At 46.0% G+C, this 15,576-nt stretch overlaps 1 protein-coding gene across 1 annotated transcript in view; it reads left to right on the top strand.

Moving 5' to 3' along the window:
* Nucleotides 1-15,369, top strand: part of LOC138536935 (protein AHNAK2-like) — a 209,945-nt gene extending 194,576 nt beyond the window's left edge. Inside the window, exons 21-22 of the mRNA XM_069641414.1 lie at nucleotides 7,379-7,565; nucleotides 13,409-15,369. Of these exons, the coding sequence (XP_069497515.1) occupies nucleotides 7,379-7,549 (171 nt within the window). The 3' untranslated portion in view covers nucleotides 7,550-7,565; nucleotides 13,409-15,369. The remainder of the gene's footprint in view (nucleotides 1-7,378; nucleotides 7,566-13,408) is intronic.
* The last annotated feature ends 207 nt before the right edge of the window (nucleotides 15,370-15,576 follow it).

Below are 15,576 nucleotides of genomic sequence, written 5' to 3'. Positions count from 1 at the left end.
TCTCTGCCTTTCCCCTCCATGGGTCCGGGCTTACTAAATATATGATACTGATGTCCAGCTTCTATACAATGGCGGCTTTGCCTGCAGTCTATTGACTACGTATAGCCAGCTTCTAAGATTACTTAGTCTACTTGCGTTGCTGCATTTGTACAGTTATCGAACGGCTTGCATTTTCTGCAGTGCGTCACACACGTGCAATCTTTTTTTTGCATATTAAAGTTTACTCGATTCTTAACTTCGTCATAAGTTCCATGCATTCTCTTCAGCCAGCATTCTCATGGCGTCACGCTCGTCTCTCGTGACGTCACCAGCTCTTCCTTCACTCTTTCTCATATTCCCTCAGGGAGTTCCTCCCTCAGATTATCGTCTCTTCAGGAATACATTTGATAGGATTTCTCAGTGGGTATCTTCTTTCGAATATTCGCCGTCGTATGGTCACAACTGCTGGTGTCAAGCATGGCACAATCTCAGGTTTCCAATATATAGGCGGTAAGGGTGCGGGAATTCCTGCAGAGGCATGCAGCTGCTCCTCTACAAAGCCAATATATGTTTATTACAGCCATCAGAAAATAAGGGATTAGGTAGAACTAAGGTTACAAGCTGGAGTATTTCAAACAATTTACAGATGGGTCACGCTTCTCTTAGGATCATGGTCTCCAGTCCTCCCCTCTCTTCATTAAACTCTACCTCCTGGTTGAGAAAATAGTCATTCACATCTTTGGGGTTTTAAATGGCTCTCACCTCTTTCTTGATTTTCCTGATTTTGTTGGTATTTGCAGGATATCATACTTCTTTTCTGTGGCCTTCTTAATATATGGTACCACACCCCTTGTTGTCTTGGGACATGTGAACATTGGTCAGCTGTCAGACCGTTAGGGATGCATTGGACCAAAGGGTTCCCAGGTGTAACCCTTTCTGCTTGCTGTCCAAACCTTTCATGGGTTCTGCACCTTCACAAACTAAGGAGTCTCTCAAAGTCCTTAGTTCTGAACAAGCTCTTACTTCTCCTTTTCTTGGACTCCTCCTCTTCCGTATCACTTCCCTCTTTCTCCTCGCTGGTATTAACTTCCTCTCTCACTCCTGGGTCTTCTTCTTCCATTCCCAACTTTCTGCCATGGTCTTGGCTGCTTTTCCTCCACTCCTCCATCACCCTTCATATTCTTATCTCTCTCCTCCACCTCCTCTCTTAACTTTATCTGCACCTCCTCTGTCACTTCACTGCCTCTCTTCTTCAATTCCACTCTTAATGTTGTCTCCACCTCCTCCTTTATGTTCTTCTTCCCCCTTTCACCATCACGGAGGTGGTGAGCTGGGAAAGTTGAACATGGAAGAAGAGGAGCCTTCCATGAAGCACTGCATTGTATGGTGGACAACGACGGATGCTGATGGCAGCTGCTGACAGCAGTATGCAATGGTGGTAACAGCCACGGCTGTGGCAGAGGTGTCAGCATGGTAGCATGGAGCCGGCTTGGTACTGTGCAGCTGTGCAGGCGGAGCTATGGTCTTGGGGAGCCGTGGGCACTGTGTGTGCATGCAGTGATCTTCGCTGTACACAGAAACACTGGTCAGCGCTGGGCGGTGGGCTTCCCTCTTGACTGGGCCTTAGAGGTGTAGCTTATGTTGATTTTTGCCGCTTGGAACCTGTGGCAGCTTGTGGGTGGCAATGCTTTGTTTGGCATCCAGTATTGGGACTATGGCATACTTGGGCTGTGGGTAATGATGGCGAGTCTGGAACACGCCATAATAACTGACGATGGTCGTAGAACCACCTGGCAGAGTGGCTCTTCTTTCTTTGTTGTGGTATTTACTGCTGCTTAGACTTATTCTGTTACCTGCCATTTGTTTCCTTCCATCGTTACTGTGATGTAATTTCCATATTTGTCTCCCACTTGTCGTTGTGTCCTTCTTTTTATTCATTTTAATAAAAAAAGAATTCTGGCAAATTTCCATTATTGCTAGTTTATCATATTTGCAGTCAACTGGACCTTCTTTACATTTCATCCTTTGTGGTTAATCTTTAAGTCTTGTTTAATTCGCACTGTTCTCTATTTGATTGAGTCATCATTTCCTATTTGTGTACCATCTCCCTAATTACCTACAGCCCTTTGGGGGAAGGTGCTTTAGAAACGTAATAAATACGAATCCGCGCAACTCTCTTTCCTCCTCCTCCTTCTTGTTTCTAGCTCCATGTTCTCCTCCACTCTTGACTCTCATTTAAACTCCTCCTTCATGTGCCTTTCTCCATCCTTCACCCTCACAACTGACTCTCCGCACCTCCTACCTTGCAGCAGACGCACACTATCTTCTGCCTCACACTACGTATTTGTGACTCTCACGATTTGCAGCGACTCCCTCCCTCTTTTATCTGGTCGCGGCATTGGCACCGCGACTCCTAATTGTTGCATGATTGTCCTATGCTGGTAAAGCCTGAGCACGTATTGGAAATGGTGTTTGGTAAAAAGAAGTACAGTGTTCTCATGTGTGATTCATTGGCTACCAGAGTGTGTCACAGCTGTGCTGGCTGAGGTGATTTTATTTGTGTCCTCTTTTGTTTCGTATTGCGATCCAACGTGATGGCCACTGTCTGCCAGCCCCGTGTTCAGTCTTCTCTTGCAAAAACGTAAGATGTTGATCTCGTGGTCCATCTGAGTCCAAGAGTCCCCAAGCAAAATTAGCTGACTTGCGTATCTCAGCAGACCAGGTGCCTTCTAACTATTACAGATTGTATTGAAACCCACAGTCACGTGTCCGCAGACTGATGAAGTCTGGCCGATATATTGTCATGAACAAAAGGTTGGCCCTCACAGCTGTCATAGGGTTTATGGGGGGAGGCATCCGCAAGGCTAGACGTGGGCTGGGGAGCATGATGGATCCACCGTACAACTCCTCTAGGACCTACTACAGGGAGCAGGTGGCAGTCTCCAGCGATCATGGTCTCCACAGTCGCATTCTCTAGCCTCCAGTATGGGACCTTGGTAGAGTTCCCAATGATTTTAAGTGTACGGAGCGCTGACCAGATTCATACCCAGGTCTCAGCATTGGAAGGACTGGGAAGAAGCGAGGTGTAGCGAAGCGAAAAAGGAAAACTGCTATTGGTATTATGCGGTAAACCTGTTTGACATAATATGGATTTTACGTACATGCCTCTAATTATTTTACATGATGAATTACTTTTCCTGGGTGATTTTATACATGGGTTGTTACAAATATGCCTACAAAACTGCTCACACAGAAACTGTGCAATTTTCTTGGGAATCACGTTTTGGGTGTTGAAAACGCATTCCATTGACAAAGATCGAGGTTGGCCGAAACATATGTCGGCTGTTGTGACTACTATTGGGTACTCTCATTAAAGAATCCAACCATTTCTGAACGACACTGGGATTTGAATATTATTATTGACTCAGCGCAGTTGAGGTTACGGCACTTGCATAGAATTCTGTAACTATAGGGTATGCCTGGGCACCGTCCTTATCAACCCTACCTACCCACCCACGCAGCAGGGACCACTCTTTTTAATACTTGCCAGCGCAGTTTGATTCAGACCTCTAAGTGCCCACTGTCAAGTAAGAAGCATGTGTGTGTTGGATGGATGCACAAATGCTCCCATGTGAGCATACTCATGTCGGATTCAAATGCCAGGCCACAGTGAGAAAACATATCTTTGCTGGCTGTAAGAACACTCGGTATGTTGGTTTTGCTTTTAACGCCTACCTAAAAGGCATGCCATACTAAGAAAACGTTGCACTTGCTGGCTACGTGCAACAGTGCCCCCCACACCCAAGCCTCACAAGCGCACACTCACGCAAATTCATACACATTTACACAAGCAGTCACACACACATACACAGTCATTCGCACTCACACCCAAAACATTCTCATTCACTCACGCACTCACACCCAAATCCACCATTCACACTGCACTCTCATACTCGCACTTACAGACACACTCTTTCTTACATGCATGCATGCCTGCATACATACATGCACATCTGGCATCCGCGCATACAAAAATGTTTTTTTAACCTTATCTGTGTCCCACCAACTCCAGACTCAATGCTGTTGTGCAGGCCTCCCCTCCTGCGCTGCATGCAGACATGAACCAAAAGTGGTTCCTATATTAAATACAATAGACCTGTCTGACGGAAAACAACCTTTAAGTTAACGTTATAGCTAGACTAACCTCCAGATTGCACAAGGAGGAGAGACTCAATTGGACCAACAACCCATGAGGCCTTTTGAAAAAAATATATGCTTTTTATTTCTTTAAACAAATTGATAAAATACATATTAAATCTTAATGACCCTTGATACATATTGGGCCTTACTCACTAAAAGACTGCATACAAATCACTGTATTTCCTCTGTGATATCCCATAGTGCAAATTTCAAAGTGTCTAGCGTACTGAGAGAGCCATGAATTCAGAATAAAGCTGCGTTTAGAAAAACCTATGCAACTTACTCAATTTTATCAATAATTTGACAGAAGAATGAATTTTGATTATTATACAGATTCAAGTTGCTGTAAGAACTTTATACAGGTCCTAAACATAGGGTCCACGTTCCGCAGGGACAGTTGAGAAGACTGGACTCCAAACTCAGGCGAAGGGGATCGCGTGAGTTAAGGGGGCCGGTATTCACAAGTGTGCCCGCCGTCAACTGATACCATTTATGCATGGGTATCAAAACAATCAAACCATTGATAAAGATAAAAAAGAGCCTAAATTGAAAAATGAGTATATTGGACGGCAGAATAATTCTAACTGCAAATATGCCGCTCAAACTGATCTCACAAGTACAACTGAGACAAACAGACACAATATAGTGGCAAGGGAGTGCTGTATGTCAAACAGGGTTCCTGACAAATGCAGTGGAGTCAGGCCGCCTCCATCTCGCCTCTCACATCGCCCTACATGTGAGGGGAGGTGCCGGAGTGCCACCTATGCACATTTCTTAAGGAAACCACAAAGTACCTATAAAACAGAGGTCCAGAACCATGGAAGCCGACCACATGTTTTTGTTGGAAAGTCTTCTTTTCGCATCATTGGACGTGGGCGATTTCTGACCTTTGACTTACTTATCAGCTGTTTAAAGACGTGACATTAATCAATACACATTCGTTGTGTCACAAAATCCTTTCTTAGCAGCTAGCAAAATAAATGGCCTCCCAGTGCATGTTGTAAAAAAGTCTAAAAGGATCTCGATGATTAGGAGGAAATATTTTATCTTTGAGCAGCAATGACATGAGAGCTAGGCCAGGAGACTAGCTCAGGAGACACGTGCTCGCCTTGGGAGAAGACAATGTGGTGGACTATGGAGTTGACCTCCATCCTGGTGCTCAGAAGCTAGAGAAGTCCAACATTTCCCACGAAATAAATAAACAAAGAAATTGACTGACTAACATGGTAGAATGCTTACCCCGTCTGTAATCATTAATGAATCCACACACTAGGAAAGCAGAAGCTCTTAGCTCAGTGCCTCAAGGAAGGTCGGAGTAACAATTCTGAAATCCCAAAATGTGCATATGCCAGATATAGTGTTGGTCAAACTCCCTGAGCCCAAATCAGGCCCAGGTGCACTCAGGCCATTCCCTGCCCGCAATCAAAAGGAAGAGGGAGCAGAATGCAACAAACTCCAGTTGCTGAGTGTGGTTTGCGGGAGCAGAGGCTTGGGTTGGGGAACGCTGGAGACTGAAGAGTGCTGGAAAAGGAGGTGTTTCGACAGACGGAGAGAGCTGGAGTGGTGGCAGCTTAGGAGGCAGGGTGGTGGTGATATTAGAAGGCTGATGAGAAAGTGTTTAAGGAGGTGGTATTGGAAGAGTTGGTTGAGAGTCTACTTGGTAGAGAGGGTGTGGGTGAAAGGCCAATATCTGAAGGTGGTAGAGATGAGATGGTGGCAACGGGAATAGCCTAAGGTGGTAGAAAGGAGCTTTTAGCAAAACGAGAAACCCAAAGTAGTAAAGGGGAAGAGGTGGTGCTGAAAACAGCCGATGTGGCAACCAGGAGGTGGTGGTCATTACTACTGGCCACGGTGGTAGTGAGGAAATGACAAAGGACCTGGAGGAAGAGTTAATTACAGATGTAAATGAGGGGGTGACCTGGAAAGCCGAGGAGGTTAAAATAAACATTTCTTAGAAGAGCAAGGTGGAGGTGTTTCAGAGTGAAGAAGATCAATCAAGGCGAAGAATATTTTACCAAGAAGTGTGAGGAAGAGCCATCATTGCTGGAGGAGGGGTGGCCAAAGAAGGAGAGGGGAATGAACCAGAGAGTGTACTGAAGTGCTACTCCTCCAGGCAGGCTATGGGGAACACATAAGCCACTTGGAGGAGCAAGGTTCCAGAGTCCAGGTCCGCCAAAGACAGTTTTAGGAGGAGAGAGGAGGTTACAGCAGGGCGAGGGAGCCTGGAGGTGGGGAGGACCTACTGGGAATGAAGGACAGGTTGGGAATGATCCTTTCCTCTCTCCTGGCAGACCCCTAAATGGCACCCGAAAAGACCTGGAGAATCTTGCGAACTTTAGAGACTAGGTTAGTCATGGGGTAAGGAGCCCCCAGAATGCCGACACCTAGGGAAATTGTGAAGAAGAGAGTTTGTGAAACCCATGAGCCTGCAACTCCACAGAAGACGGTGAATTGAGTGTGACCACTAAATAAAACATTGCCCCAAGGATACGTAGCCTGTCCATCCTTCAAGATTCCAGGTGCCATACATGACAGTACCTATGAGCGATAATGCTTAGATTCCTTCCAGTATTTCAGCTGACACATTCATCATCGAAATGATGAACCCTGAGTTTACAGAATCCAAAGAAGAAATGTTAGGTTTAAACAGTCATAAATCTTTGTACCAGAATAATGGTGTACTTGTAGTACTGCTCCCAGTTCTCTGGTTCAACTAAAGGACTGCACGGTGGCCTTTATGGATTTGCAGTTGTTCCTCAAGTGTTCAGCTTTGCCCGAGGTTCTGCCCCAGATAATGCTTTACTTTGAGCCCTGCCCTAGTGCATTAATTTGCTTGCAGGAAAGCCCCAATGACTTTTAGTAACTTTGGGCCTGCTTTGCGTGCAGTCATGTCAGCATTGCATTGCTTTACTTGTACTTCTCTGTAGTGCATGCCTCTACTTGTAATACTGCATCCGGCTCTTCGGTTGCAGGGGTCACCCAGAAATATACTCCTAAAATATGGATACCTGTGTTAGCCCTGTCTGCTGCCAGTGAGTGGATCTCCTTACAGGGAATCACAAAGAGAGACTTTGGGAATGGCTCCCTTACTACCAGGAGTCATGTCATGCCATGTTTTCTAGATGAAAACACTTGTTGTGAAATCTAATAGCAGGTGCTGTAATATTCTTGCATTTGCCTAACCTCTGCTTTTCCGCAGGGGTCATCCGTCTGCCGAGCAGCCATCCATGCTGGGAAGATCTCCAGCATCGGTGGCAGAGTGACAGTGGAGAAGAAGTCAGGGCCCAAAGATGGCTTCCTGGGATCCACTAGGAATGGCGTGACCTCCAGCAGGGACAGCACTGATGCAGGGGCCTTTACACTCAGCTAAGCCACAGAGCTGGCAGGTACAGAAAAGCTTTGAAGAACCTTGATGAAGCATCCCCCGCAAATCCCTGCGCTTTCTGCTTGTGTAGCCACCAGCTTGTGCTCACATAACATAATAACCAAGCCCTTGTTGATATGATATGATATGATATAATATGATATGATAGGTTATTTATAATGCGCTTACTACCCAGAGGTTTCTAAGCGCAGACCGGGGGATTGAACCTGTGGTGCTCTGTGTCGTCTTGCTTCCAAGACGAGCCCGTTGCCCCTGAGCTATCCTCCCGAGAAAAGAGAGTGAATGGGGTGGGTGGAGTTTGGAGTCAGAGATAAACATGTCCTGAATGAATGGTTGTTTGCTACACAGTGTTCCTGTCATTTTGGTGCAGTTCGGAGGGTCTTTCGGAACTACTATAGATATAGGAATCTGAGAGACCAGCGCGAGTGAACCTCAGGGTTTCCACCAAGTTAGAACAAACTTCTCACTGGTACTGTGTCTGAGCAGTAAGGCCTAGACTAGGGGAGGAGACTGCTATAAAGTGCACGTCACATACACAATGGTTGTTAAGCAACAGAAGGGCCACATTGCTAAGTATAAAAAGGAAGGTTCATTGAGGTCAGTAAATGACAAGGTAAGCAAAGCAATTCTTTATCTCTACATAACACAACACTGGTTCCCAATTGATACACCTATCACGCTTCGGATCGGAAATAGCTATACACACCCTACGCTGTTATATAGGCTAAAGTGAGGGAAGTAGCTGTTTGATATCTTCACAAGCCTTTCAAATGTATAGGGAACATGAATACACTACAAAACAACCTTAAGAATTCCACCCCTATCCTAGTTTCAACTGCTCCACTAGTCTCGGGTAAGTAACCCGTTTTTGACTTAGAATGAATTTAAATGTTTTACCAAAGTGAGTCTCCCTCAGGGTTTTCACAAGCTGAATAAAATAGCTAAGCACAGTTACGCTGACCCAAGTTGTAAGATGGTATTTTCCGATTTTTCGTGAAGGAAGAAGGCAGCTACCTATCCTGATGGTCTAGGTTACCCTGGATTCGATTCTTAATCAAGGTCCTACTAGCAAAGGTAATGTATGGGTAGCACGCGGGAGGACACTTTTGGATATCAAGGTGCCTGAGAGGGACCATAAAAGAGGTATGCAACCAGGTTCCTCAAGCACCGAACGAGAAGATCAATGACTCCTCAATGACTCCTCAATGACTCAAGGTAAGCCTTAGACATTGGAGATGACTTCTCTCACTGTTGGTGTCTGTGACAGGCACCACGTGTCATGGATGCAGAGGTAGGTTTCAATGTTGTGTTTGGGTAAAGTGAGGCTTCCGACCACATGTACTGGATACCAACAGGAGCTGGACATTAGGCTTTCAACTATAAACAGACCTCTGTCTGGCACCCATGACGAAAAAGAACCACGTTGTGCAGGAGCCGGTAAAAGCAGTCTTGGTGACCCCGCAAGAGTCTGTAAGCAACAGTGAAGGTGGACAAAGGATTTCAGCTTCAGCAAAGCTCCTATACCTTGTGGAGAGCAGCAGAGTCGTGAAATTAGAGTTCCTTGACAAGTTTGCTCACAAAGTTGCACAGCAGTGGAGGCTTCATGGTTTTCCCTGCACAGAGGAACGCCAACACAATATAACGCACACCAGCTAGGGGCCCATGGCTTCCACAAGCTCTAATAGGATGTACAACAAGGTGCTGGGCCGTGAAACGGTTGTGTCCACTAGTTTAAGGGCAGGCGACGCATCGGAAGGCCTCCGCTGGTCAAATGAGAACAGAGCTCCATATTTAGGAGCTGCTGTTGGAAATGTTTTTTTCAGCAGCAGCGCCCAGCGTGGATCTGTACTCCCTCATGCTTTGAAATCAAGGCTGCAGGTGTCGACTTCACAAATGGCTTCACACCCACACCTGAGATAGGAACCTGTGCTGGGGGAGACACCTGCCCACCTATCAGAGAACCTGCACCATTCAAGAATTTGATGTGTATTTGGTTGTTCTCAATTCCCGAAAAGGCCAACTGTCACGTCCCCCGGTTTCTTAGGCTATCCTTATGCCCAGGGGAGAAGCCCGTGGCGTTTAACTTGGCGTTTGCGGCAACGCCGACGCCACCGCCGGTAATCAACTACATCTCCCAAGAGGACGATGCCCGCAAGGAACCTTTGGAACGTTTTTTACTTTCTTTTTGCGTGCGTTCCACGCCTCAATTACATTTCACTTCCTATAAATGGCCACGCCCCCAGCAAGCCGGTGCTCCTAAACCATTGCGTTACGCGAGCTACGCTCTTGGAATAAGTTCCTTTTCACCTATTCCTTGCCTTTCTGGTTCCTGAATTCTATGCTTACCTTGGACCTTGTTATCGTCTCCTTGGTTCTGCTTTAGACCTTCGTTTGATCAACTCCCCTGCTCGACCACGGAATACACCTCGGACTTGTTTTGGATTCTGCTTCTCATGTCTGTTTTCCGCCTCCCTTCAACCCCGTAGTCTTCAAATCACTCTTGGCCACCCGCTCCCCGAGCGGAGAAACCTCACTTCTTGATCATTGTTGGGACGCTTTGCTGTGCTCATCACTTGTGGGATTTTTTGGGACGCTTTGCTGTGTTCATCACTTGTGGGATTATTTTGGGACGCTTTGCTGCGCTTATCATTTACTCCGCCCCCTTGGATCTTGAGACACTTGGCTTCACTCCTTGGATACTAGGACGCTCTGCTGTTTTTTTTTGCCTACTTGCTTTTGGAACATTTGATTTTGTTTTCACTCATTGGATTGGGGGACACTCTTCTGTTGACATCACTAATCCATCATTGAGGGAAGTCTATGGTCCCCCTTCATTCAAGCAAGAAAACTTCCTCTGACCCTCACGCACTCCCATTCTTGTGTATTATCACAAGTAGGTATTCCGCTGAAGGAAAGGAATACACAGGTAAGCTTGTGGGGCTCGGAGGGGGTAGAGGGACTGGAATTGTCAACAAACGGTATGTAATATTTGCTTTGTTTGTTTTCTTCCCTCTAGCTCCGCTGTGCGTTCTGCCTTTTTGCCTGAGCCCTTGGCCTGACAGGTGTTTCTTTTCCCTGCAAGCTGTGCTCTCAGGAGGGAAGTCTGAATTACTTTAGCGGCATCTAACCCAAGTGATTCCTCAGACTGATCGTGGAACCCTCGGAGCGCGACACCAACACATTTCCAAGTACTATTCTGCACTTCATGGGCTCTGTGCAGAACCTGCAAAAGTGATGAGGACATAGGGCCATTTTGTACCTTGCCCGGGAGGAAGATGGCCAACAAAGTCAGAGTGCCATCAAGATTGGATTTAAACCACAAAATGAGTCGTTTTGACCATCATATTGCGTTGGCTTGAGTGGATTACCAGGTACAATCACTCCATGCAAGAATCACGGCTCAAAGATATTGGAATATTAATTAAATAGGTCAACTGAAAGTATAGGATTGAGATAAAAATAGTTCTACGGTGCACAGGGTTGCACCTACAAATGTTAAAAGCAAGTATGATTGCCACCAGCTTGTCTGGGCAACACTGCCTAAGTGCAAACACTAAGCTAAAAAGAAGGGGGAGGCAGGATCCTCCTGCGCTACTGTCTGTAAGGGAGGTAGTGGTGCCACACAACATAATTCATGCGGGACAGGGTCCCACGGCGCTGGTAGCCTTAGTGCCCCCAAAACACAGTGAGTTGTATTAGTGAGGGACCTAAAACAGGGTCCAGGATCACACAATCAGTCAGCAGTTATTCTGGGGTGCCATTGAAAGCATTGAATCGTTCCTAACAGTTGACCATCCTCCTTTGTAGAACATTTCATGCATATTTATGTATTTGGGGATTTTTATTGTGTCAGATAGAGCTGAAGGATTTTCCAGACTGCCAGCCAGGAAGGTGGGAGTAAGGAAGGCGAGGGTGGGGGAGGGGGGGATGAGGGGAAAATGAGCAAGCGGGAGGAAGGAAGTGGAGTCACAGCCGTGTGACGTCAACTACGTTATAAACAACTCGCAAGCGGTTACATTTCTGTGACTGTGATGCACAACATGGAGCAAGTCAACAACATTAAACACATTCAATAATAATGCTACAGTAAGATGTAATTGGATACAAGCTGATACAACATATTTAGCTCCTGGAGCAGTCTGCTCAATGGGGGCAGGAGGGGCGTAGGCTTAGACAATTCTACGGACATGAAAGGGGGATCAGAGGCCAAGGTGGTATTCCAAAAGTGCCTAAGGGAAGGCTCCACAGAATATTCCATTGTATTTGTGTTCCAGTGCGTGTCGGAATGGATCCCTGAGGTTTGTGTGTGTAGATGTGGTTGATATGTAGATATGTGTTGCCGTTTATATGCACTGATGTCCCATCGTTGTCGATGGGGAATATTGAGATGACTAGATACACACACCACCTCAAATACTTCGACATGTGTGTGCCCCCTTCCATAATCGCAGGTCCGTTAATGCCTTTGCAGAAGTGATAAGGCTGGAATACACATCTCTGGTACGGAACTTTGTTTCCGCATGCATCCTACAATCTGATCACTGCCCAATGTAGTCACACGGCTGCGAAATCCCAGCAGCGCTGCCAAGATTGACAGGATGGTTGGCTAGTTCTGGTGCAAATAGGGGAAGATTTTTTAAACCCTTACCGGTGGCATTCAAGTTTCAGAAAGGGTTTGTCATCCTGGGTCTGCCTGTGAGATAGCATGTAGTCGGTGCCACCAGGAGAGTGTGCATAGCGGTCCCCAACCCAGGGCACTCAGGTGGCACGTGTGCCTACCTGGAGTCTTTGGTTTTCTCAGGCTGCTCAGAAGGGCAATTAAATTTAGATCATGGGAAGGGAAACACGGGCACCCCTGCTCATATCAATCAATTAAGGCAAACAGTACACAATAATGGGACAACCATCCTTACATCTACAATCAAACAGTTATACCTGAGGTGGCCTTCCAGCATGTGTTCATGCTGGGTGCCTGTTACTGGGCAGCTCAAGGGGGGGTTCCGAGGTGAGTTCTCGGTCTGCTTATGAGGCTGGGTTATTTTAATGTTGGTAGTTTCTCCTGGTGGGACCAAGAAGTCTGATTTCTTGCCTGAGAATTCAAATGGGAGCCTGATACTAAGGCACCCTTCCTTTTAGTGCCCTGTCTGGAGTTGGGATACATATCTCGTCTTTAATCTGTGGTTGTGGGGTCTGAAAGATCACCTTTCTGAGAGCCTTGTTTGACACGATGCCCCCACTAAACCCTGGGGAGACTATATGGGCTGAAAATCCCCAGAGCCTTCATTCCCCCTGAACTGTGGGTGTCCCCCATGTAGCCAGCACGGCTGAGAGACTGCCATCATTCCCCAAATAGTGGCCTGCCCCCTCAGTGAGAGAAGGACCCTGGCGTTCCCCGGTCGCTTACCAGGGAGCGGTGCCTGCACTGTCTTGGAATCCTTATTCTGCCATGGCATGCACTAGGATTCAGTCATCATGAAGCCATCCCCGTGACCATAACCTCATGCATATGCAGAGCAGGAGCATAGGCCTATGATGTCTGCTGTATGGACTATCAGACTAGAGGCTGCGGCTGAAGGTGATCAACCCAGTGAAAAGACACAGCTCTTTACATGTTAACATCTGTGTGGATGGCATGGACCTGCACCCACTTCACTAAGTTTTGAGGTCCGCCAAACGCATGCTGGATAATGTATGGGTGCTGGCGGTGCCTGTGTTGGTGGTTTATTTGGCATACGCTCATTGATCAAGACATTGGAACCTTATGCTTGCATCATAAGAGGATGTGCACCTGTTTCATTCTTTTTATGTTTTTACTTTGTATAATATTGTCCTCTTGTTTTTTAGGGCTAAACTCTCAGGACCAGCCAAGTGGAACGTAAAAAGCAAAAACTGTGAATTCCGTGTTCTTTGCGGGTTGCTGTATTGCGGACGAAAGCAGAAAAAACCGACCACAGCTGTTGTGAGCGCGCATTTCATCCTTTCCATGCCTTAAGGAACACCCCTAAATCCTGCCTGTTTCCTTCTTCTTGAAACTGCTCCTCTGCCACCTTTCATACTATTTTTCCTATGTTGAAAACATGCTAGACCGAGCAGTAGCCGTAACTAAGGGAAACCTTGTGGGGTGATTTCTGTTAGTGTTTCTCTGACGTTGAGGGGCGGTACTAGTTTCAAGATACACCCTCGCTGAAACGAGAAAGTCAGCCTGGTGGGTCAGGGTGTACAAGCTCATTGTATTTTTGTAAAAAGTGCTGAGGAACCCTATTCAATTCTTAAATACATCCCTTTGCTACTTGTCAAACATCTTTGAATTGCCAACATCTTGCTAAACAGATACCAATGTCAACACCAGCAAGACAGAAAAATAATGGCTGAAATCGAATCCACTACTGTTTGACACAATCCTTGAGAAGGAATGTGGTGGACCTACATATTGTGGTTATGTTTAGTAAGTGCACACTGGCAGTCTACTTGCCGAGCTGTTAGCCATGGCAGAGGAGAGTATACAACGGATTGACCTCTTCACTTGGTCCCTTTCACCTTTTGAGTGTCTGGCTGAACTGTCAGGGTGCTTGTAGCCTGTGTCTCCTTAAGGTTATTCTGGTAAGTGACTAATTGTGAAGGTTACAAACCGACACTGGGCGGCTTCTTTCTTTTGAAGATATTCCCGGTTTCCGGCAAAGGACTCTGAGATATCCCTGCGGTTGCCGAAACATTGATTGGCTTAACCTTACACCAATCGCAGCACCAGGTGCTGATATTACTCTCGCATTAGAGGGGGGTTAATTCATTACTGGAAAATGTCCTAATTTGGGTTTTGATCCAACTTAGCCAAAACGTTTTATGGTGGATCACAGTCACCCTTTGTAAAGCAAGTCAGTACCCCGCAGCTCCTCACGGGTGGGTCTGGGGCCCACCTGGTTTATCATGTGAATTGTGAAAATGTAGATTCTCTACTCCTAGAGCACCTGGATAAGTTGGATGTCTAGTTTCAGGTCAACGCCTGGCACTGCAGCAACCGGACAGCGGTAATGACATTTGTAGACCTCATGTGCAATGTCACTAGTATCATGTCACACTGACTGTTGCAACAGTTGAATTCAGTCAGTCTGAAGTGAAGGTTATGATGTGTGTCTAATTCACAAAGCCATCTTGAATTATGACCCAGCGTGCATGGGAGACAGCTGATGTTGGCGGTGTTTTACCTGCACCCGGGTGTTTCAGTTAATCCTCCTGCAAGACACAGGTATACACACGTAAGCTTGCTCATCAAAATCTTCTAGGCTTTGCACAGACCTCCTCGAAGGTTCCATAGACAAGATACAAGAGGCCTGTCTTTTTGCACGAAACAACGTCACACCTTGTATTCCATACAAACAGGCATAATACTACACTAATCAAAATACGCTCAAAGCATTTCGATAATCCTTGACGTTTCCTTCAAACAATGAGAAAAATAGTTACATCTCCATTGATATGTGCACACATGTCTTTAAATGGCTGAGGAAACTACCATTCAGAATTATAAACATTTTGTTGACTGTTCAGCTACAGATTTCTTTAAAAGCAGTTAAAATAGTGTGACAGACGTCCTGCTTGTGCAATCAGTGTTAGTTTCTTCGTCCCACCTGTTTGAATCTGACTGAATGTACATTACTGTTTTTATTAAGTTGGCAACATTTTAATATGAAGTTTTATTGTATTGTGTGCTCATTTCTGTAACTTTTGGGAATATTCTGGTCATTGTCTGGGACAGTCTGTGGCCTCCTAGCCGCATCTACATTTTCAATAAAACGATATGAAAGTTATTTTGTGTGACAGCTTTTTTCATGGAAGGAATTGGAAGAAGGTGTAATAAAAAATCGTACACACTGTAAGACATTTCTGCGATTGAGCAGGGTCCTCTTGGGACTGATAGTTGCCGGAGTTTGAATGACACTAATAGCTGAGGAAGGTGACCTTCTTCTAGGGGTGCACCCTCCCTGACACACCCATCTTTCGCACTCTCGCACTCC

The sequence above is a fragment of the Ambystoma mexicanum genome, chromosome 1q (genome assembly GCF_040938575.1).
Source record: "Ambystoma mexicanum isolate Mex_15411 chromosome 1q, UKY_AmexF1_1, whole genome shotgun sequence".
Taxonomy (NCBI): domain Eukaryota; kingdom Metazoa; phylum Chordata; class Amphibia; order Caudata; family Ambystomatidae; genus Ambystoma; species Ambystoma mexicanum.
The sequence above is the reverse complement of the archived record's forward strand: the minus strand, read 5'-3'. Positions and strand labels throughout refer to the sequence as shown.